Source organism: Netta rufina, assembly GCF_964035555.1.
Source record: "Netta rufina genome assembly, chromosome: 1".
In the NCBI taxonomy this organism is placed as follows: domain Eukaryota; kingdom Metazoa; phylum Chordata; class Aves; order Anseriformes; family Anatidae; genus Netta; species Netta rufina.
Genome location: NC_140123.1, coordinates 845048 through 865545, shown reverse-complemented (window position 1 = coordinate 865545; position 20498 = coordinate 845048). Strand labels below are relative to the sequence as shown.

Sequence of the window (20498 nt, the reverse complement as noted above, 5' to 3'; positions counted from 1 at the left end):
ACCAGCTCTTTACGTGGGGCTGTGCTGGGTGGGTGCCTGGGGGGGGGGCACAGCTCCAGCAGCCTCACCCCCCTGGGTCCAGCTGTCCTGGGAGCAGTATAATGGGGATTGGGGAAAAATGGGCTGAAATCCTCCTCCCTGACACATCTGTGCCCACCTTTCCGTGCTGCATTCCCTCCGGGTGGTGCTCAGCTGAGGCTTCAAGGTTGTGCCCAAACAGACGCAGAGGTTTTTGGTTTTTTTTGCTCTAATTTTATTCTCCACCAGCTCCCCTCGCAGCCTGCCCTCACCCCTCCGTGCAGGAGCCTCCCCCGGCAGCGTTTGCGCAGCTGAGCCCCCCCTGTTCCCCCCCTGGTGCTGGGGGGGTCAGGGTGCACCCATGGGCGTCCCCAGCAGCCCCACCAAGGCAGCTTCAGCCCCTTGGGCACCACCTCGGGGGTCCCAGCAGCTCCCCTCCTCCTTCCCCCTGCGCTGGGACCCCCGGAGAGGGGCTCGCTCTGCACCACCCCCGGTACCCGCAGCATCCCCTGGGTCCCCCTTGCACAGGGAGGGGGCTGTGGGGTCTGGGGGGGCTCCGAGCCCGCTGCCCTCACTCCCCACAGGTGCTGGCGTGCTGCTGCACCTCGGCGGGGCTGAAGCAGAGCTGGCAGATGGGGCAGGGCACCCAGGATGGATGCTCCGGGTCGGGGTCGGAGTCGTCCTCACCGCAGCGGGAGGCGTGCGCGGGCAGCAGCGCGGTGCTGAAGCATCCTGCGGGAAAGGGGAGCGATGGGGGTGTCCCCAAACCCCAAATTCCCCCCCAGCCCATGGGGACGGAGCTCTGGGAAGATCCTCAAAGCACTCACCCGAGCAGAGGGGGCACAGCCCCACCTCGTCCCCTGCGCTGGGTCCCCGTGCAGGTCCCTCGCTGTGGCCACGGGCTCGGGGTCTCCGTCCTGCGCTGGGTTTCCTGGGGGGAGCTGGCGGAGCCCTGTGGGGGTGCTGCAAGCTGAGGGCTCGCCGTGCTGCGTGCTGCCCCCCCCCGTAAAGCACGGCACAAAATAGGGGGGGTTTTGGGCAGCCAAAAATCAGGGGGAGCTGCTGGAGCCAGCACCCACCGCGCGTGGCCGACCCTTGGGTGCAGGGAGGGAGCCAGAGCAGCAAAATCAGCGGGCTGGGGGAGAAACGTGGGGGGGGTGGGAGGTGAATTAATTACCTGCCTGGGGGGCTGCGAGCCCTCTGCCTGCGGACCCTCTTTGGGGGCGCGGGGACGTCCTGCGAGGAGCCTGGAGGGCAGCAAACAGGCAGCGAGCCTTCAGCAGCAGCACCGGGGGCTGCAAACGTGGAGCAGCACGGGCACGGCTCGGGGTGCAGGAACCCGGCTGCTGGTCCCTATAAATGTGGGCAGGGGGAGACGGGGCTGGGAAAAACAGGGGATTTCTATTTCACACCCCCGTGGGTCGAGGAGCGAGGGCTGAGCCCTGCTGTGGGGTCAGACACTGGGCTGGGACCACGCAGGGCTCACGGCCACGGTTTTTTGGCCACCAAGGGGGTGGGTGGCACGTCCTCCCCCAGCCACGGGGCGCCTCGCCTGCTATGGGGTGCCCACAGACACAGGGGAGCACCCCAACCGTGGGCAGAACGGGGTCCCTGGGGCAGTTTTGGGGCAGATTTTGGGCACAGCGAGGGCAGTGCTCACCCGGTGCTGCGGGGTCCCCTCGCTCCTCATCCCGCAGCCCCGTGGTGCCGGGGCCGGGGCCGGGTCGGGGATTTATGGCCCGGCTCCGCGCCGCCGCCAGCAGCATCCTGGCCGGGCGGCTGAGGAGGGCAGGGCTCCGGGCAGGGCTCCGGGCAGGGCTCCAGGATTTGGGGCCCGGCTCCAGCTGCTGCAGGCGGCTCCTGAGCTGCTCCTCCTGCCTCGAGACCCTGGGGTGGACGGACAGACGGATGGACACAGACGGATGGACAGACAGACGGACGGACGTCAGCCCCGCGCTCCCCAGCCAGGAGGTGCTCAGGGTGTCAGGGGGCTCCCTGGGGCTCCAGGGTTGGCCGTGATTGACCCCAGCCCACCCCAGCCCAGGCTCCCAGTTCATCCCAGTCCATCCCAGCCCACGCTCCCAGTTCATCCCAGTCCACCCTAGCCTGGGCTCTGTCCACCCCCATCCATCCCAGTCCATGCTCAGTCCATCCCAGTCCACCCCAGCCCAGGCTCCCCGTCCATCCCAGTCCATCCCAGTCCACCCCACCCCAGGCTCCCTGCCCATCCCCGTCCATCCCAGTCCACCCGATCCCAGGCTCCCTGTCCATCCCAGTCTATCCCATCCCAGGCTCCCAGTTCATCCCAGTCCACCCTAGCCCGGGCTCTGTCCACCCCCATCCATCCCAGTCCATGCTCCCAGTTCATCCCAGCCCACCCCAGCCGAGGCTTCCTGTCCACCCCAGTCCACCCCAGTTCAGGCTCTCAGTCCATCCCAGTTCACCCCAGCCTGGGCTCCCCATCCACCCCAGCCCACGCTCCCAGTCCATCCCAGTCCACCCCAGCCCGGTCTCCCAGTCCATCCTAGCCCAGGCTCCCTGTCCACCCCATCCCAGGCTCCCAGTCCATCCCAGTCTACCCCATCCCAGGCTCCCAGTTCATCCCAGTCCACCCCAGCCCAGTCTCCCAGTCTATCCTAGCCCAGGCTCCCAGTCCATCCCAGTCTACCCCATCCCAGGCTCCCAGTCCATCCCAGTCCAAACCAGCCCAGGCTCCCCATCCACCCCAGTCCAGGCTCCCAGTCCATCGCAGTCTACCCCATCCCAGGCTCCCAGTCCATCCCAGTCCACCCCAGCCCGGTCTACCCACGATCCTGTCTGTGCACACAGCATCCTGCAGATGGCCGGGCTGCAGCGCTGGAGGCTGTCGGCACCTTCCTGCAGGACAAGGCGACACCGGGGGGGCTGCCGGGAGCCCCTTGGGACCCCCCCCACCCCGACAGCTCCTACCGGTGCCGGGCGGGGGTCGGGCTGGGGGTCGCTGGGGGTGCGCAGGCGGAGGAAGGAGAGCCCGAACTGCCCCTGCCTGCTGAAGGGCTGGCTGCAGGTGAGCCGCACCCGGTCCCATTTCTGCCCCACCGCCAGCTCCAGGAAATCTGCTGCAAGTTGGGGGGGGACACCAGGAGGGGAGGGGGCTTCAGGGGCGGCCCCGACCCCTTCAGCCCCATATGGTGTTATTTGGGGGGAGTGTAGGGGGGCTGCCCTTCACCTTCCTTGAACATCCGCACCCCGCAGCGGTTCTCGCCCGCCCGCGACTCGGCCGGGGTCATCAGGGGGACGCCGGGCACCAGGGGGACGTAGGGGTGGTCCCGGGGCCAGGAGGAGCGCCCCACCTCCACCTGCACCAGGGCGCAGCCGCAGTTACCTGTGTCATTTTTTTGGGGGGCAGGAGGGGATTTTTGGGGGGAGAGATGCTCAAGGCTCATGGAGCACTCCCTGGTCCTGCCCAGGGCTCAGGGCATGACCCGGGGAGGGGTGCAGGGTCCCTTCCAGGGGCATAGGGGGGTGTAGGGTCCCTGCTGGGGTCCGGGGGGGTCCCCAGCCGAGCCCCCCGCCCTCACCCAGGTCCAGGTACCCGATGGCGCTGGCTGTCTCCAGCTGCAGCTCCGCTCTCAGCCGCCGGCTGCGGTCCTGGGGGCAGCAGAGCCAGGGCCCCCGGCTGGCCTCCTGCAGCAGGTTCTCCACCGGGAACCGGGGGTCCTGCGGGGGGCACCGTCAGACCCCCCCCCAGGTGTGCACCCACCCCACGGAGCCGTGGGGGTGACCCCGAGCCCCCCCCCCCAGCCCCATAGGGACCTGCGAGGAGAAGGACACCACCGAGCTGATGCGCACCGGGGCCATGGAGGTGCCTGGGGAGGGGGCTCTGCTCGCCCCAAAAGCCTGGGGGGGGGACACAGGAGCTGGGGGGGGGCTCACAGACCCCATCCTGAGCTGCTGCCCCCCCCGTCCCGCACCCCCATCACCCCCAGCCCCATCTCAGAGCCCCCCCCTTCAGCCCCTGGTGCCCCCCCCAGCCCCATTTCCCCACCCTTCAGCCCCCCCCCGCCCCATTCTGCCCCCCCATCACCCTCAGCCCCTGGTGCCCCCAGCCCCCCTGAGCTGCCCCCAGCCCCATTGCCCCATCCCAGTGCCCCCCCCCCAATTCTGCCCCCCCCAGCCCCATTTCTCCATCCCAGTGCCCCCCCCATCCCCATTGCCCTATCCCAGATTCCCCCCCCCAGTTCTGCCCACTTGGCACCCCCCCTGCCCCATTTGCCCCCCCCAGCCCCCCTGTCCTGTATCTGCCCCCCCTGTTCTGCCCCCCCCCCGTGCCCCCCAACCCCAAATGCCCCCCCCCAGCCCCCCCCCCCCCGCCCCATTCCTCACTTCCCCATCCCAGAGCCCCCCTCCCAAGCCCTCGGTGCCCCCCCCCAGCCCCATTTCCCCACCCCAGAGCCCCCCCCCCATTCTGCCCCCCCAATTTGCCCCCCACAACCCCCGGTGCCCCCCCCAGCCCCCCCCCCCAGTTCTGCCCCCCCCAGCCCCTCTGAGCCCCCCCCCCAGCCCCATTTCTCCACCCCAGAGCCCCCCCCCCCACCCATTCTGCCCCCCCCCAGCCCCATTACCCCATCCCAGAGCCCCCCCCCAAAACTTCTGCCCCCCCAATTTGCCCCCCCAGCCCCATTTCTCCCCCCTTCAGCCCCCCCCGGCCCATTCTGCCCCCCCCAGGCCCCATTTACCCCCCCCCATCCCCCTGTGCCCCCCCCGCCCCTTTTTGCCCCCCCCATTTGCCCCCAGCCCCCTTTTACCCCCTCCCCCCCGCCCCCCCCGCACCGGCCCCGCTGCCGCGCGAATTCTCCCGCCCGAAGCGCGTGGCCACGCCCCCGGCCACGCCCCTAACCCCGCCCCCAGGCAGCCGCGGGGGCTGATGGGAGTTGTAGTCCCGCGGCGGTGCCGCGTCACCGCGCCGGGCCCTAAGGGAGCGTCCGCCGCGAGCCGCCCCTGCACCGAGCGTGAGGGGGGGCGCGGGGAGGCCGCGCGCTGAGAGGGTTCGGAAATGTGCCACGGTCCCTAACCTTAAAGCCCGCCCCTTCCTCCTCCTGACTGGCCGCGGGGGCAGCGCCGCGCGCGGCGATTGGCCGAGGGGGAGGCGGCGCGGCCGCTGATTGGCCGGGCGGCGGCGGAAGGAGCTGGCTGCCGGCGGGAGGGGAGCCCTAAGGAGGAGGGGAGGGGGGGGGGCAAGATGGCGGCGGTGCTGGAGGTGGAGGTCGGCGGGCCCGGCGAGCGCGACGGGGAGGAGGTGGGGGGGGACTGGGAGGGACTGGGATGAACTGGGAGGGACTGGGGGGGGGGAGTTCTGCCCTCTGGGGGCCGGGCCCGGGCTGCACAGAGGGGCTGGGGGCGCCTCAGGGCTGGGGGCGGCCTGGGCCGGGGGCTGAGGGGGGCTCTGAGGGGCTGAGGGGGGGCTGGGGGAGGGTTTGGGGGCGATTTGGGGGCTCTGGGGGGGATTTGGGGGCGATCTGGGGGCTCTAGAGGGGATTTTGGGGGGATTTGGGGGTGCTGGGGGGGATTTGGGGGAGATTTGGGGGATTTGGAGGGGCTGTGGGTGGGGGTTGGGGGTGATTTGGGGCATTTGAGGGCGATTTGGAGGATTTAGGGGGGAATTTGGGCGATTTGGGGGCGATTTGGGGGATCTGGGGGGGATTTGTGGGGGCTCAGCCCCGTGCTGAGGCTCCCCCCTGGCTGTCCCCATGGCCCCGGCCTCTGCTCGCTCAGCGGGGCAGGGGCTGAAGGGCTGAGGGGGTGGGGGGCCGGGGGGGCTCCCCCTCAGGCTTTGCCCTGAAGCTGGTGGCTGGGAGGTGGCGGCAGGCAGGGAGCGGCTCCCACCTGTTATAAGTGGCTCAGGATTCAAATTAGGATTAAATAAAAAATATATATATTTATTTATTAGCCTGCGTGCTCCCCACACGGCTGCCCAAGGAGCTGTGGCAGCAGGACCCAGCCTTGGACCCAGCGCCCTCACACCTCACAGCCCCCCTGCAGCGTGTCCAGGCAGCTGCCATTCGCTCTGTCAGGCAGCTCCTGCCACGGGGACTGAGCTTTCCGAGAGCCTCAGCGAGCTGCTGGGTGCTGGAGGAGCCTGCTGCCCGCACAAACGTGGAAACTGCTGGGCTGCGCTCCTCAGGAGCGAGGCTCCTGGCAGGAAGGGCTCAGGGAGGGCATTGGGCTCTGCTAGAGGTGCCACGGAGAGCAGGCAGCTGATAAGGAGGCAGACGGAAGGAGGCACACCAAGGGCTGCTCCTGTCCCTGGGCTCCCTCCCACAAAGTCCACGTCCGCAGGCGGCTGGGGACAGCCCAGGGCTGGGCCTGGGGTGCTTCAGGGAGCTGGCCCTTGGGAAGCGCTGCTCTTGCTGTCGGGCTCAGCCTCCTGCTCCCAAACCTCTCCTCTGTTTGTGGATAAAGGGGCACGGAGCTGCTACACCCACAGCTGAGCTCAGGAGAGGTGAAATACCCCCCATGTCCGTGTGCCTGTTGCTTCCCCAAGCCTTGGTGGGTGCTGAGGTTGGCAGCTCCGGGCTTTGCAGCCCCAGTGTAACGGGGTCAGGGCCCTGCACCACGTCCCCTTCCAGGGCAGTAGCTGCTGGGTGTCTCAGTGAAGGTTTCGTGGTGTTTCTGGGGAGTCAGCCCCCGCTGGAAACAGGATTTTAACCGGAATCCATCGCTCACAGCCTTGTAAACAGGGGGTCCTGGTGTTTGCTTTCAGCTTCTGGCCCTGCGCTCCCCTCCCGGGGTGTCAGAGCCCGGGCAGTGAGAAGCTGCCACAGCACCACCACAACCCGGGGAGCTCGAGCTGGACTCTGCAGACCCAAATTTCACATCTCCACCAATTTCCCATCTGCCCGAGCCTCTCAGCACCCTTGGGACGTGCCTCCTGCGGGTGTTGCTCGGGGCGCAGCGCAGCAGCACCACTCGGGCTGTGCTTTCCCTGCCTGCTGTCCCCGGGGTGTGATTAGGGGCCGCGGGGGGGAGCGGGGCAGCTGCTGGGGCTGCGATCAGCACAGCAGCCACCAGCAGAGCAGCGTGGCTCCACTGGGACAGGCGGCGTGAAGTCAGAGCTGCAGGGTTTTGTGTGCTCCGTGCTCGTATCAAGGCTGGGACGTGTGCTGTGCAGCCTGGAAGCCTCCCCGGAGCTGTCAGGGTGAAAATCTGCAGCCCTGGGGGAGAGCTGAGCCACCTCTGACTGCTGGGCTGTCCCTCCTAAAGGTTTGGGGTTTTGGAAATGTCCCTGAGTGCTCGAGGAGGGGCTGTGCTGTGGCTCGGGGGCTGCAGAAGCCAGACACAGCCCCATGGTGACGGGCAGGGAGCTGCACGGTGCTGCTGCTGCCTCTCTGCTGCTCGGGGGAAGGAGGCAGAGGGGGTCGGAGGCTGGGGTTGCTGCTCCCGGCCTCCAGCTGCTGATCTTTTTTTTTTTTTTGTCTTTTTCTGTCTCCTCAGGTCGACCTCTCGCACTTGTCCCCCGAGGAGAGATGGAGGTGAGTTGGGGTTGTAAGGAGAGCCCGTGCCGGGCGCTGCCAGCAGCTCCAGAGTCTGTGGACAGCCTCCCCCAGGCAGTGCCTTTTGCAGGGACCTGGTTTGGTTTTTGGCTCTTCTGCCTTTTCCCTCGGCTGAGCCAGTTTCGGTCAGCCCCGTGCTGCAGAGCCCACAGGTCTGCTCTCCTCACAGCTTTATGGAAGACCTCTGAAGATCAGAGAATTGCCATATTCGTTGTGTTTAGGTTTATTTTCCAACTTGGATTTATTTTTTTATACCTTTGTATTTTTTTTTCTAACTTGGGCTTAACTTCCAGCCTTAAGCTGCAGCTTAACTTTTCAGCTTTTGAGACTTAAGTAAGATTTAGCATTCTACCTCGCACTTAACTTTCAGCCTCAGGCCACGGGGTAAGGACGTTGTGCCTTGGCTTGCGGCCAGGCAGCAGCACTGAGAGCAAAGGAACCGCAGGGGTCAGCAGAGGGCCGGCTGTGGCAGCCTCCCCTGGCTTTCCAGAGGAGCTGGGATGGGGCAGAGGGAGGAAGCTGCCTGCTGGGGGCTGAGCAGGACCGGGGAAGGTTTGGGCTCTGTCTCAGTGACAGCACACACTTCGGCTGGTGCTGCTGCGTGGGGTGACACACCTTGGGTCCTGTGCAGCAGCGTGACACCTCAGCCGTGTTCACAGCACCGTGAGCTGGGTGTCGTGGTGCAAACCAGCTGCTTTTAGGGACATTTCTAATTTCTTTCTCCCCGGGATGGCAGCGCAGCACCCGTACCCCTGCGTTCCTTAACGCCGCCCTCCAGCGCAGTCCTCCTGGCTCTCCTGCCTGTCTGCTGTCCCTGCACGCCCCTCAGTCACCCTCTCGCTGTCCTTGCAGGGTGGAACACGCCCGGATGCACGCCAAGCACCGCGGTCACGAGGCCATGCACGCCGAGATGGTCCTCATCCTGATCGCCACGCTGGTGGTGGCGCAGCTGCTGCTGGTGCAGTGGAAGCAGAGGCACCCCCGCTCCTACAACGTGAGTGTCCCCGGCTGCTGGGAAGCACGGCCGTGCTGTGCTCCTGCTGTCTGGTGCTGAAACGCCCTCGGCTGCCCGGCAGCCAGAGGGATTCCTGCTGGGGACGAGGGTGAACGCGTCTGGAGGCCTCAAGCCTCTGGTGTGAGCGCTCTCAGTGACACACGGTGTCCCCGAGCAGCCCTGCTGCTTTTCCCGATGCTGGTGCCCTGTGTCAGCTCGCCAGAAAGGCTGCGGGGCTGTGCCTGCACCAGGAAACAAACCCCACCTGGTTTTCTGTAAAGAACGTTTCCAGGCAATGCCCCTAATCCTCTGTGAAACCAAAACCGGGCCCGTGGGTCTGCTCTGGGGACATTTGGCGGGGCAGAGACGAGCCCGAAACTCGGTGCTGTGCCAGTCTCCTTGCTTAACCCGTGCCTGAGGGGCTGCGGATAAAATGCTGGGAACCCTGAAGAGGCAGAGGTTTGCTGAGCCCTGCTGCAAGATCTGGTTGTGCAGATCAGCTCCCTGTGCCTCTTTTCTCATCAGTGTTCCTTCCTCCTTTGCTGTCACAGACACCTTGCTGCCCGCCAGCTGTCAGACTCCCTTCAGCCAGGCTCTGAGCCTGTTCCCTGGGTGCTGGCGGCCACCAGCCCAAATTCCTGAGCTCCCTGACACTGCTCAGTGCCCCTTGATGCCAGCACGAGCGAGGCTGCCAGAGCCACGGGGGTGTTTCTGATGCCTGACAAGCAGCGAGCCAGCATAACACACCTCTCCTCCCTTCCCACAGATGGTGACCCTGTTCCAGATGTGGGTGGTGCCCCTGTACTTCACGGTGAAGCTGTACTGGTGGCGCTTCTTGGTCATCTGGGTGCTCTTCTCAGCCGTCACAGCTTTTGTCACCTTCAGGGCAACCCGAAAACCTCTGGTACAGACGACACCCAGGTTAGTGGGTTTCTGGGAAGTGTCCCCGGCCTGAGGGCAGCATCACAAAGAGCCCTTTGGTGATTCCCTGCTGCAAACCACGGCCTCAAACTCTGCAGTTGGCCCTGTTCAGGCAGTGCAGCACCTCAGGGGCTTTCACTCAGGGTGTGAGTTACCCTGCTGGAGGCTCTCTGTGGAGCTGCCACCCTCAGATCCCTGTCTTGTCGGGGCGGGCAGTGGGCAGGCAGGCCCCCGCGATGCCCCAGGGCATCTGGCAGTCTCACTGAGTGCATTCCCAGCGTGACACTCACTTGCTCGAGGCCATCGGGGATCTGGAGGTTTCTCATTTGGAAGTGCAGACCACGAGCTGCCGTGGCAGCAGCAGATCTGTGGCCTGAGCTGGAACTTTGAAGCCTCTGTTTGCCCACGTGTGGGTGGTTGAAACATCCGACGTGGGAACGTGAAACTCGATAGGTGCTCGAGGCAGAAACAAAGCCACCTAATTCTTGTTTTGCATTTTTACAGGCTGGTTTATAAATGGTTTCTACTAATATACAAGATCAGCTACGCCACTGGAATCGTCGGGTACATGGCCGTGATGTTCACGCTCTTTGGTCTTAATTTATTGTTCAGGTGAGCGAATCCTCGGGGCCCCGTTCCCAGGGCAGGGGCTGTGACAGGCCGTGGGGAAGGAGGCGTTGGCTGGGATTCCAGAGAAACACTCACCTGGCGGCCTGACTGATGTGGCAGGAGGCCAGAGAGACTTTCAGGGTGTCCTCTCCCTGCATGGTTGTGGTGCTGAGGGCCTTACCCCAAGCCATCCTCCGTTTCAGAGAGATCAATTCCTTCTGGAACAATGCACAGGGCTGGAAACTGCCTGCAGGGCTGTGGAAGTGTTAAAAAGGGGGCTTATGTGGAGCTGATCTGGTGCATGATAGAGCTGGGGGAGAGTTGCTCATTTCAGGGGCAGGTGAGGGAGATGGGTGACAGCTATGAGCTGGGATAGGGCCCCCACAGCTCGCTGGGGACGAAGCAGGTGAAGTGCCCCAAAGGCAGGGGCTGGCTCTGTGCCTGGAGGCACGCACACAGCTCTGCAGGGGGCTGGTGGCGGTGCCACGAGCTCACGGGCTGTGACAGCTCCTGCGGTGGAGCCACGTGTGCTGCAGCACTGCTGGGCTCCTCTGGCACGCTGTCCGTGCACCCCTGCGGCTGCAGAAAAGCCCTCGATGTCGTTGGGACTCCTCTGTTGCAGAATCAAACCAGAAGATGCGATGGACTTCGGCATCTCCCTCCTCTTCTACGGCCTGTACTACGGGGTCCTGGAGCGGGACTTTGCCGAGATGTGTGCAGATTACATGGCCTCGACGATCGGGGTGAGTTCAGGCTGTGCTGTCCTCCCGGCCACAGTCCTGCCTGCTAACAGGAGGGCTGGGGGTGGGCTGGTTGCAGCCACAGCTTTTATTTCCCCCAAACGAGGAGGTGCAGGGAGCTCTGCCCCACGAAGGGCTCGCTGCTCGCGCTCTGGGCCAAGGTGCCTGCGTCAGGAGGTCTCTGACGTGAGTCACTCTGGGATCCTGAGATCCTGCTCCCCACAAACCAAGTCTGTCCCATCTCCGGGAGCACAAGACAGGACGGATCTGCTCAGTGCCTCCAGACTGCTGACAAATATTTGTCTGTCTGAGCCTTTATACCGGGCTGAGCCTCGGGCTGTCCCTGCAGGCACGGCGGGTGCTCCCACATGCCCGTGGTGATGGCCTGAAGTCTGTGACCCGCTCACCTAGTGCCAGAGAAAAAAGTGAACCAGAACACCTGTGGGGTGCATCGTGTTCCCTCGTGGCTCTGCTCGCCTTCCCCTTCCCCTCCCTGTGATTTCTGCTGTAACCCAGCCCCCTGGGTGCATCTTCAGCCCTTTTGTCTCTTCCCTGACCTCCCAGCTGTCACCCCTGCCTGTCCCCTGGTGTCCTGCAGCACGCTCCCACCCAGAGAGCCACGAGGGCCAAACCCACGGCCTGCAGCCTGGGGGGATTCCCCCAGCGTGGGGGGGTTGCAGGGAGTGGGGGGGCTGCGGGGGGCTGGGGCACGAAGGGCTGTGCAGTGACTGAGCAGCGCCGTGTCCTGTTGTCACTGTTCCCTGCAGCTGGACCTATAATGAGGTTTTTAAACCCAAAAGGCTGAGGCTGGATGCCAGGAGAGCTGGCCCAGCCCTCCCTAAAGCTTAGCTGCACCTGGGGGGGTGTGGGACGTGTGCCCCCCCCCCGTGACCATCTCTCCCTCTGCTCTGCCCTCCTCAGTTCTACAGCGCCTCGGGGATGCCCACCAAGCACCTCTCCGACAGCGTCTGCGCCGTCTGCGGCCAGCAGATCTTCGTGGACGTCAACGAGGAGGGGATCATCGAGAACACGTACCGCCTCTCCTGCAACCACGTGTATCCTTCTGCTCCGGGCCAGCCCCGTGCCCCTGCCCTCCTCCCAGCCCCTGCCCGGCACCAAGGGGCGCGTGTCGGGGTCGCCGGGCGGTGCTGCTGCGGTGCCAAAGGATCCTCACGGAGGGGACGTGTCGGGAGCAATCAGCAACCCCTGTTTTCTGGCAGGGCTCTGGCTCTGTGTCGAGCTCCTGCCAGGCTCCTCCGCCCCACAACTCCTCTGGCAGTGCCACGTGCGGAGCTTCCAGCGCCCCGGCAGCTGAGGGAGGTGAAGTCAGTTGCAAAAGTGGAAGTCCTGACAGCTCACAGAGCCCTGGCCGGGGGCAGGTCAGGGGTTTTTCCAGCTGTGACTCAGCGGTGGAGCTGGGATGTTCTCTGGTACTCACTCCCTGACTCAGAGCGAGGTGGTTTCCAAAGGGCCTGAGCAAAGGTCACGGAGCTTGTTACCTCACGCTGGGCGCTGCAGGCGGTGTGGAAACGTTTGCTGCCTCAGCAGCTGCCTGGCAGCCGTGCCAGTGGGTTTACGGCCACGGGATTACACCAGGCACAGCCCTCTGCTGCGGGGGCTCTGCTGTGAGCCCCTTCCTGGGAGCCGAGGGGTTTTCTAGGAAAGCTCTGCGTTGGGCAACGCTGCCGTCCACGCGCCACGTGGGTGCTTCCCGTGCCCTGCGTGTGGTGCGGGGGTGGTTCTGATTCCTCCGGGCGTGACAGCGGCCCCGTTTCCTCCGTGCTCCGTCCCCAGGCAGTTCCCTTAACGCGCCGCTCCCCAGCTTTCACGAGTTCTGCATCCGCGGCTGGTGCATCGTCGGGAAGAAGCAGACGTGTCCCTACTGCAAAGAGAAGGTGGATCTCAAGAGGATGTTCAGTAACCCGTATCCTTTCTCCACGGGGGAGCTGGTTCCCTGGCTCTTCTGCCCCGGAGCTGGGCACGGAGCCACGGGAGCACTGGGGGAACTGGGAGGCTGCGGGTTTGGGCGAGCCGCTGCTCCCGTGGGTGGGAGGCAGCAGCCTCCCTCCTGGCGGCGTGGGGCAGCTCCTGCTCGGGCCACGCTCCCCTCCTGCCTCCCCGAGGCTCTTTAACTCCGTTCCACGCAGCTGGGAGAGGCCGCACGTGATGTACGGGCAGCTGCTGGACTGGCTGCGCTACCTGGTGGCCTGGCAGCCCGTCATCATCGGACTGGTCCAGGGCATCAACTACATCCTGGGCCTGGAGTAAGGGAGGGCGGCGGGCAGCCGCGGAGCCAGGCGAGGCCGCGGGCCGGGGGCAGAGGACAGCAGCCGGCCGGATCCGTCGCATCCCGGCCGCCCCCGAGCGCCGCGGCACCGAGGACTCGTCCCTGGGGCGACCCCCAGCCAAGCAGCAGCTCCCCGCTAGGGCCCCCCGGGGGAGCCTGTGTTTTTTTTTTTTTTTTAAAAAGCAGTTATTTTAATGAGCGTATTTAAAACTTTCTATTGCAGACAGAAGAGACGGTTCGGCCCGCTTCCCAGCCCCGGGGCCGTGGGCTGCTCCTGCGGGAGGGAGGCTCTCGTGCTGCTGCCTCTTGGGGCCGTTCGACTCCCTTCCATGCAGCGGGGCAGCAGGAGCAGCCCGGGCGAGGAAGGGCCGGGGCAGCGCATCGAGGTGTGGAGCTCATCTCCCTGCCAGCCACCCTCCTGCTTCTGCGGGAGGACAGGGACAGCTCCCAGGACAGAGGGACAGCACGGAGAGAATGGAGGGACACGGGGCTGCCCTGGTGCCGTGGGCTGAGCTCTTCCCCACCAGCTCCCTGCTGCGGGTGTACGGGGAGGGAAGGAGCCGCTCCTGCGCCGCGCTGTCAGCCTGGTCCCGTGCGCTGCCCCCCAGCCTCTGCCCACCTCACCCTTTTGTACGCTCCCCTCTTTTCTATGTCCCCCTGCGCGTCCCCGTGCCCCACCAGGGCTGGTGCCATCCTCAGCCGGCCGGGATGTGGGGCAGGGGGGGCTTTTCTCCCCCTGCACCCCGTTGAGTTGGTGTTTGGTGAGGCGGGCAGGGCCCCCTGGGTTTGGCATGGGGTCTTCCTCGTGCTGCAGGGATTGGGGAAGTGGCTGGCACCGTGGCACTGCCAGGGGCTGCCCGCAGGCCCTGCTGAGCCCTGGGTTTGCGTGGGGCGAAACTGCCCCGTGCTGTGCCAAACACACACAGAGTCCCAGGAACTGCTGTGGCCTGGGGATTTTCTCACTCGTCGCGCCTGTGCTGCGGCCGGGTGGCGTTTCCTCCTCCCTCCCCTGCACCGTCTGGACACAGGAGTGGCTTTTGCAGCCTCCCCTGGGTGCTGACCACCAGCCCCAGCACCCTGCGGGCACCCTGCGGGCGTTGGGATGGGGCTGGGCAGTGCTGAAGGTGCTGGGCTGCAGCCCCGGTGCCCATGGGCGCTGCGGGGAGGACGCGGGCGTGGGGCTGACCGTGGGGGGGGGGGGGCGCCTGGCGGGCACTGGGCCCTGTCACCGCGCCAGCACTGCCCTTCCCGGAGTTGTTAATAAAAAATGCCAGAAAACTCACTGGGGTTTTAGGGGCTTTTTTTTTTCAACACCTGGTGTTTCTCTGCCTGGATCCGGCACCTACCAGGGCTGGAGGGTTTGGGTCCCTGCTCCAGGGCAGGGGGCAGAGGCCTGGGGGCTTCCCCCCTCTCGCTTGTCCCCGTGCCTGTGTGTGGGGTTCCAGCCCCAGCTCCGCTCGGAGCGCTCTGTGCTTCGCTGGGGGCTCTGCTCCTGCCTCCTTTAGGAGCCGAGGGGCTGTGCTGAGCCGTGTCCCGGCCTCTGCTGTCCCCTGGGGCTCGCTGGTCACCTTCCTCCTCCGGGACATGAGGAACAAGTGGCACCGCGCAGCTCTGAAAGCCACCTCCAAGCTGTGTCTCCCTGGGAAGCTCCGGGCATCCCCTCCTCCTCCTCCTCTTCCCTGGGTGAGGAAGAGGAGCCCGGCTGCATCCCCCAGGGACCCCCTGGGCTGGGCTTCACCTGACGCAGGCGCCCCCACGTCCCCACCCCGCTGCCTCCTGCCCTCCTTGAGCCCGGGGGGGCCGGAGCCAGGGCGCAGGATCCCCCCCTGGGGTGGGGAAGCCCCTTCTGCCCCCTGAGCCCTTCCCCTGGGCATCGGGGCCGTCCGTGGGGTCAGTGGCCTTGGCCCTGCTTCAAACGGTGCCAGCGCCGGGGTGGGGACGCTCCCCGCTGCCTTTCGCTCTCGTTTACGGGAAAGGGAGAGGGACAGCGGGAAGGAGGCAGGCCCGGGACGTAAAACAGGGGAAAGGGCAGGGGGGCACGGCCCTGGCCTGGACCCTGCACCCCCCTGGGCTTTGCCCACCTCCCTCAGCCCAGGCCCTTCCTCGCCCCAAAGCCCCCAGCTCCACCCAGGGGGCTCAGGGCTGGGGTGGGAGCGGGGGTCTCGCACAGCCAGGCTGGTTGGGGGGCAGCTGGGGACAACGGGGGGACGCGGGGGACATCGGGCACGGGGGCGTTGGGCACGGGATCGTGCGGGACATGGGGACATTGGGCAGGGGGATATGGGGACACGGGCACAGGGGGCGCAGGGACATTGAGCGCGGGGTCCCGGTAAAGGAGGGGCGCGGGGATTTGGGGTCCGTGGGGATTTGGGGTCCGTGGGGCTCCGGGATGCGGAGCCCGGCGCTGCCCAGCCCGGTGCGGGCGCGGCCGGGGGCGGCCCCCGGTGAGTCACGGCCGCTGCCCCATAAAGAGCCCCCGCCGGGCGCTGCCGCACGATGGCTCCGTGCGCCCGCTCCGACGGTGCGGCCGCTGCGGGACCCGGGGGGGGCACCGGGACGGGGGGAGCCGGGGCGGGGGAAAACGGGGCCGGAGGAGCCGGGGCCAAGGGAAACGGGGCCGGGGGAGCGCTCCGGTGCCCGGGAGGAGCTGCGGGGGCTCGGGGACGCCGCCCGGTGCCGTGCCCGGCTCTGGGGGCGCATCGCGGCGCTGCCGGGCGCTGAGCCCCGTTTCTGCCCGCAGCCCCCCCCGGGCTCCGTGCCCCCCTCCTGCTGCTGCCGCTGCTCTGCTGGGCCGTGGCCCCCCGCAGCACAGGTAAGTGGGGCTGTAGGGCTGGGGGGGGGCAGCCAGGACCGGCTCCTGCCTCTGTGCGCCCCCCCCACCCCCATGTCCCTGCCCCCCCCCCGTGGGACCCTGCCCTCCGTCCCGCTGTGGGGATGGGTCTGGGGGCAGCTCCTGTCCCTCACCCCACTCCTCTCCCCCAGCGACCACGGCCCTGCAGCCCCCCCGCATCACCGCCCTGCGGATGCCGGCAGAGCCCCCCCGCATGGGTAAGTGACCCCCGCGGGGACAGGGGCTGGGGGGGACCGTGCTGAGCCCCTCACACTTGGGGGGGGAGTTGGGGGCAGCTCCTGCACCCCTGCAGCTGGGGCTTGGGGAGCCCAGCAAGGCTCTGCGGGGGCTTTTGGGGTGCGGGTGAGGAAGGGGCAGATCCCCCGGGGAGCTCTGGGGATGGCATGGGGGGGCTGCACAGCAGGACCACTGCCACCCCCCCGGTCCCAGCCCGTCTCCCCCCATGCACAGGCTGCTCTGTGAAGATCTCCTGCGAGGCCGTGAGCAGCCTCCCCGAGGTCACGCTGCTCTACTGGCTGGGGAACGGCTCCTTCATCGAGAAGCTGCACCCGGACGGGGCCGTGCACGAGGGGATGCTGCTGTGAGTACAGGGAGGGGGTCCCGGGGCTGGGGGGGGGGCAGCTCCATCCCTGCTGGGGGTACTGACGGGGCCTTTGCTGCTCGCCCCGCAGAGAGGAGCCGCGGGGCTCGGGGGTGATCCTGCGCCGCGACCTCCTCTTCAGCTCCTTCAGCGCCCGGGACCTGCGCACCAACTTCACCTGCGTGGTGCTGAGCCCCGTCGGCCTCGACACCAGGGAGCTGCGATGGGGCCCCCCGCAGCCGGCCCCCACCGAGAGCAGGGAACTGGGCTGAGACCGGGCTGCAGCTTGTGACGGGTGAGAAGCAAGGGGCAAGGGCTGCCCCCGCCGCACGGGAAGGGACGCTCCGTGGGCCTGGCGTGGGGGGGAAAACCCCCCTGCCCCTGCCCGGAGCTGCCCCCAGCCCGGCCCTTGCTGGACCCTGGCTGGCTGCGGAGCTGGGGGCACTCACCCTGCCCACCCCCAGGTCGGGAGGCTGCTGTGGGGGCTCTTTGCCCAGCCCCAGGGCATCGGCCCTGCTCTGACGGACACAGCCCCGCTGCGGGGCTCCTGGTGCCCCTGGCCCCCCGGCACCTGCCCGCAGCAGGTTGTGGGGCAGCAGGGATTCATTAAAGCGCATTGAGGCTGCCTGGTGTCACCTGTGTGCTGGGGGGGCAGGGGACACCCGCGGGGTGAGGAGGAAGGCGAGGTGCCCACGGTGCCGGCAGAGCTGGCTGAGTGCCCTGCGCTGCTCCGTGGGGCAGCCCCCGTCCGTCCCGCCTGCAGAGCCCGAATCTGGGCGCTGGGGGCTGAGGTGCCAGCCAAATCCCTGCTCCTGAGCCGCCGTGGAGGCTCCCCAGGGAGGAGGAGCCCCCAGTGCTCCCCGTGCCCCCTCGCAGGAGCCGGGGCAGCGCTCCCCGGGGTGCTCTGGGAGGGAGCTGCAGAAGACCCCCGGCTGCCGCCCATGCAAAGTGCCCCCGCTGCGGGGAGCCGCAGGAACCCTCCTCGATGCCTCCATCCTCCAGCAGTGCTTTTATTTCTCTGCAAAAGCCAGGAAAAGGCTTCCTCCAGCCTCTGCTGGTGTTCTAGGGCCACCGGAGCATCCTGGGACCAGTGGCACCGCTCCTGCTGGAGCAGAAAGCATCCGGCGGAGGAAAGCGTAATCCCACAGTTTCCATTAAATGTGTTCTCACGTTTCTGCCCCGTTTTCCTTGCGGAGGTGCAGCAGCAGCATAGCTGGGTTAGAGGCATCCCACGGCTGCCAGGGCTGCGGCTGCCAAGAGGAGACTCCAGAGGTGTGGGGGTTCCCTGGGACTGCTCCTTCCTGGGGGGGAAACAGGGAGTTAATGACTGCCGGAGGGTGCCAGCACAGTGCTGGCCGTGGGTAGGGGCTGGGGGCTCACCTCTTACCTGCGCTGAAGACACACGTCTGGGCCTTGCACCTTTTCTCTGCCAAAGAGACCAACAACATCTGTGCACCACCCCGCTCTGTGCCCCTCACTCTGCCCTGGCCGTGCCACAGAGGGCCCCCACCGCAAACCCCAAGGGAGAGCAGCTGGGAGCATGCAGGGATGCGCGGGGAAGACCTGGTCTGAAGGCGAGCTCCCCACCTCCCCGAGCTCCCCAGGCTCCCCGAGCTCCCCACACGGAGGTGTTGCCTTCACCATGAGGCTCCCCTTCCCCTCACAGAGCCGGTGGCACGGGGCCCCCGTTCCTCTGCAGCCATGGCTGGAGGAGCGCGGGGAGCACGGCGGCGCCTGCCCAGGGCTGTGCCCTGTCCCCAGCCATCTCCTGGTGGCATCCACCCTGCTGGCTGCCCCTACCCTTCACAAACTCGCAGTTGTAGGTGCTGAGTGCAGTCTGGGAGTGGAGATGGATGAAGTTTCCGTCTCTGTCACGGGTGAAGTTGGTGACCTTGAAGACCTCATAGGGTGGGATGAGGACTTCATCCTCACCAGGGTAGAAGGAGAAGTTCTTGATGGGGACGCTGTAGCAGGTATCCAAAAAGAAGAAGGTGTCCTGGCCAAAGGACTCAGCAACCTTCTTCTGGAGGGAGGCGGAGGTGAACTGGCCGAAGCGGACGGTCTGGTGGAGCTGGGCTGTGAAGCGGGTGCCTTTGATGCCGCGGTAGACGCGGTGGCAGCTGTTGCCCTGGGCCTCCCGCAGGGTGTGCAGGGCCTTGGTCAGGAGGAAATGCAGCGTCTTGAAGGGGAAGGACTGGAGGTAGTGCTCGCGGGAGCGCCCGCCCTCACGCACAGCGGTGTTGAACTGCTTGTAGAGTCCCCTCTCGGCAGTGTACGCCAGCACGGCCACCGCCTGCTCCTGCCGTAGGGCCTGCGGGCGGGCGGCGCGGCCCCATCGATTCCTCCACTCTGTCACTGCACCCCTCCAGCCCTCCGCGTAGTCAGGGTTGGCGAACTCGGTGCGGTTCAGCTCCTCCAGCTCCTTCTCCATCATGTGGCTGCAGCCCTGGTACTGGTCGTCAAAGGAGCTGAGGACCATGTCCATCGCCACCTCCTTGATGGTGTTGAGGTCTCGCCTGCTGACAGTGGCTGCGGTGCCAAACAGGGTGCTGGCCAGCAGCACCCAGCCCAGGGCGAGGTGCTCCATGCACAGAAGGACCCCGGTGCCCGGCTGCAGACCCCCAGGTCCCCCCCCGGCCCGGTCCCAGTAGCCCTGGAGCTGCAGCGGGTTGTTACCTCTGCTCCGCTTGGTGCGCAGGACACTCGAGCTGCCTGTTGTGGCTTTTTATAGCAACCCCTGCCTGCGTCCCATGGGCTATTTATATGCTGGCCCCCCATGACCGCCCAGAATAGCTGCTGCTGCCCCGTTGGTGCAAGTGTCTGCAGGGACACCATCAGGAAATCCCCTTTAGCAGTTCCCCTTGCTTTAGTGTTAGTACGGGTCCCGGTCCCACAGGTGTTTGTGGTGGTTTCGCCCTGATGGACAGCCAAACGCCACCACAGCCGCTCTCACAAATGGCTTTGCCTTTTCCCAAGGCAGGAGCAACCCATCTGCCTTCCCCAGGCGCTTCCCTCCAGCACAACGAGGACTTCCCACAGTGTGCAGGGGCCTTGAGCAGGGCCTGGATGGCTGTCAGACCCTCTGCTACTAACCAGCCAAGTGGCTTCTGCTAAATTTGCACCACAGTGTTTCCATGCCCCAGCACCCACTGCCTGTAGCACAGACTTTTAACAGTCCCTTACACCTTCCAACCTCTCCAGGGGCTCGTGGGTGACCGGGATGTGATACACCCAGTCCATGCCGTGCCTCTTGGCCTAGGGGGCTACAAGGTTATTCCAGAGGTGACTCCCATTGCAGGGCTCGACTCTCTCGGGTGTACCATGACGCCATAGACCTTGTCTTTCCAGGCCCAAGATGGTGTTTGGGCAGTGGCATGGTTTACCAGGTGTGTTTCCAGCCACCTGGTAGTTGCTGCTACTGTGGTGAGTATGTACCATTTGCCTTGGCGGGTTGATAGTAATGGTCCGCTTGCTCGGGTGACTTGGAGGGATGCCTTCCCTTCACACCCAGCAGGAGTTGCCTCCAAAGGCTTTGTTAGTGCCCCCTTCCCAAGAGAGGGATCCCAGCTGCTTGGCCTCCTGCCCTACAACTCCAGGCTATTGGCACCATTACACCAGCGTTGGAGAAGCTGGGAGACAATCACAGAAGTGTAGGGGTTGGAGGTGACCTCAGGAGATCATCGGGTCCAACCCCCTGCCAAAGCAGTTCCCTAGAGCAGGCTGCCCAGGTAGGCGTCCAGACAGGGACAGGCCTTGAATATCCCCAGAGAAGGAGACCCCACAGCCTCCCTGTGCAGCCTGTCCCAGAGCTCCGTCACCCTCACCATGAAGAAGTTCTTTCCCATATTGGTGCAGAACTGCCTGGGCTCCATTTTGTGGCCATTGCCCCTTGTTCTGTCCCCACAGACCACTGAAAAGAGGTTGGCCAAATCCCTCTGTCTCCCACCCCTCAGGTATTTAGACACA

The 20498-nt window shown here is 66.1% G+C and overlaps 4 protein-coding genes across 4 annotated transcripts; 2 read left to right on the top strand and 2 right to left on the bottom strand.

The window, feature by feature from the left end:
• Positions 1 to 589: 589 nt before the first annotated feature.
• XNDC1N (XRCC1 N-terminal domain containing 1, N-terminal like) lies at positions 590 to 4871 on the bottom strand (the record flags this gene model as incomplete). Its single annotated transcript, XM_084304784.1, has 8 exons — positions 4831 to 4871; positions 3814 to 3897; positions 3579 to 3717; positions 3227 to 3382; positions 2968 to 3113; positions 2828 to 2895; positions 1679 to 1905; positions 590 to 750 (listed from the first exon to the last, which is right to left on the bottom strand). The coding sequence occupies exons 2-8, from the start codon at positions 3856 to 3858 to the stop codon at positions 590 to 592; spliced, it is 942 nt and encodes a 313-aa protein (XP_084160910.1). The 5' UTR covers positions 3859 to 3897; positions 4831 to 4871.
• A 363-nt stretch (positions 4872 to 5234) lies between these two features.
• RNF121 (ring finger protein 121) lies at positions 5235 to 14274 on the top strand. Its single transcript, XM_084281470.1, has 9 exons — positions 5235 to 5296; positions 7492 to 7529; positions 8403 to 8544; positions 9311 to 9465; positions 9970 to 10077; positions 10697 to 10817; positions 11736 to 11869; positions 12637 to 12738; positions 12962 to 14274. The coding sequence occupies exons 1-9, from the start codon at positions 5240 to 5242 to the stop codon at positions 13080 to 13082; spliced, it is 978 nt and encodes a 325-aa protein (XP_084137596.1). The 5' UTR covers positions 5235 to 5239; the 3' UTR covers positions 13083 to 14274.
• A 1323-nt stretch (positions 14275 to 15597) lies between these two features.
• Positions 15598 to 17348, top strand: IL18BP (interleukin 18 binding protein; the record flags this gene model as incomplete). Its single annotated transcript, XM_084304771.1, has 5 exons — positions 15598 to 15622; positions 15842 to 15913; positions 16084 to 16149; positions 16403 to 16532; positions 16624 to 17348. 5 exons carry the CDS (start codon positions 15598 to 15600, stop codon positions 16802 to 16804), a joined length of 474 nt encoding a protein of 157 aa, XP_084160897.1. The 3' UTR covers positions 16805 to 17348.
• A 263-nt stretch (positions 17349 to 17611) lies between these two features.
• LOC311219412 (erythroblast NAD(P)(+)--arginine ADP-ribosyltransferase-like) lies at positions 17612 to 19119 on the bottom strand (the record flags this gene model as incomplete). The annotated part of the gene is made up of 3 exons (XM_084302538.1): positions 17612 to 17833; positions 17920 to 17958; positions 18333 to 19119. 3 exons carry the CDS (start codon positions 19117 to 19119, stop codon positions 17751 to 17753), a joined length of 909 nt encoding a protein of 302 aa, XP_084158664.1. The 3' UTR covers positions 17612 to 17750.
• Positions 19120 to 20498: the final 1379 nt, after the last annotated feature.

Excerpts from the sequence above, each read along its gene's own strand:
- RNF121 (XM_084281470.1), top strand. The coding sequence starts at position 5,240 with ATGGCGGCGGTGCTGGAGGTGGAGGTCGGCGGGCCCGGCGAGCGCGAC. Across the intron at positions 8,545-9,310 it reads GGCACCCCCGCTCCTACAAC|ATGGTGACCCTGTTCCAGAT; the intron begins GTGAGTGTCCCC and ends CCCTTCCCACAG. Across the intron at positions 10,818-11,735 it reads ACATGGCCTCGACGATCGGG|TTCTACAGCGCCTCGGGGAT; the intron begins GTGAGTTCAGGC and ends TGCCCTCCTCAG.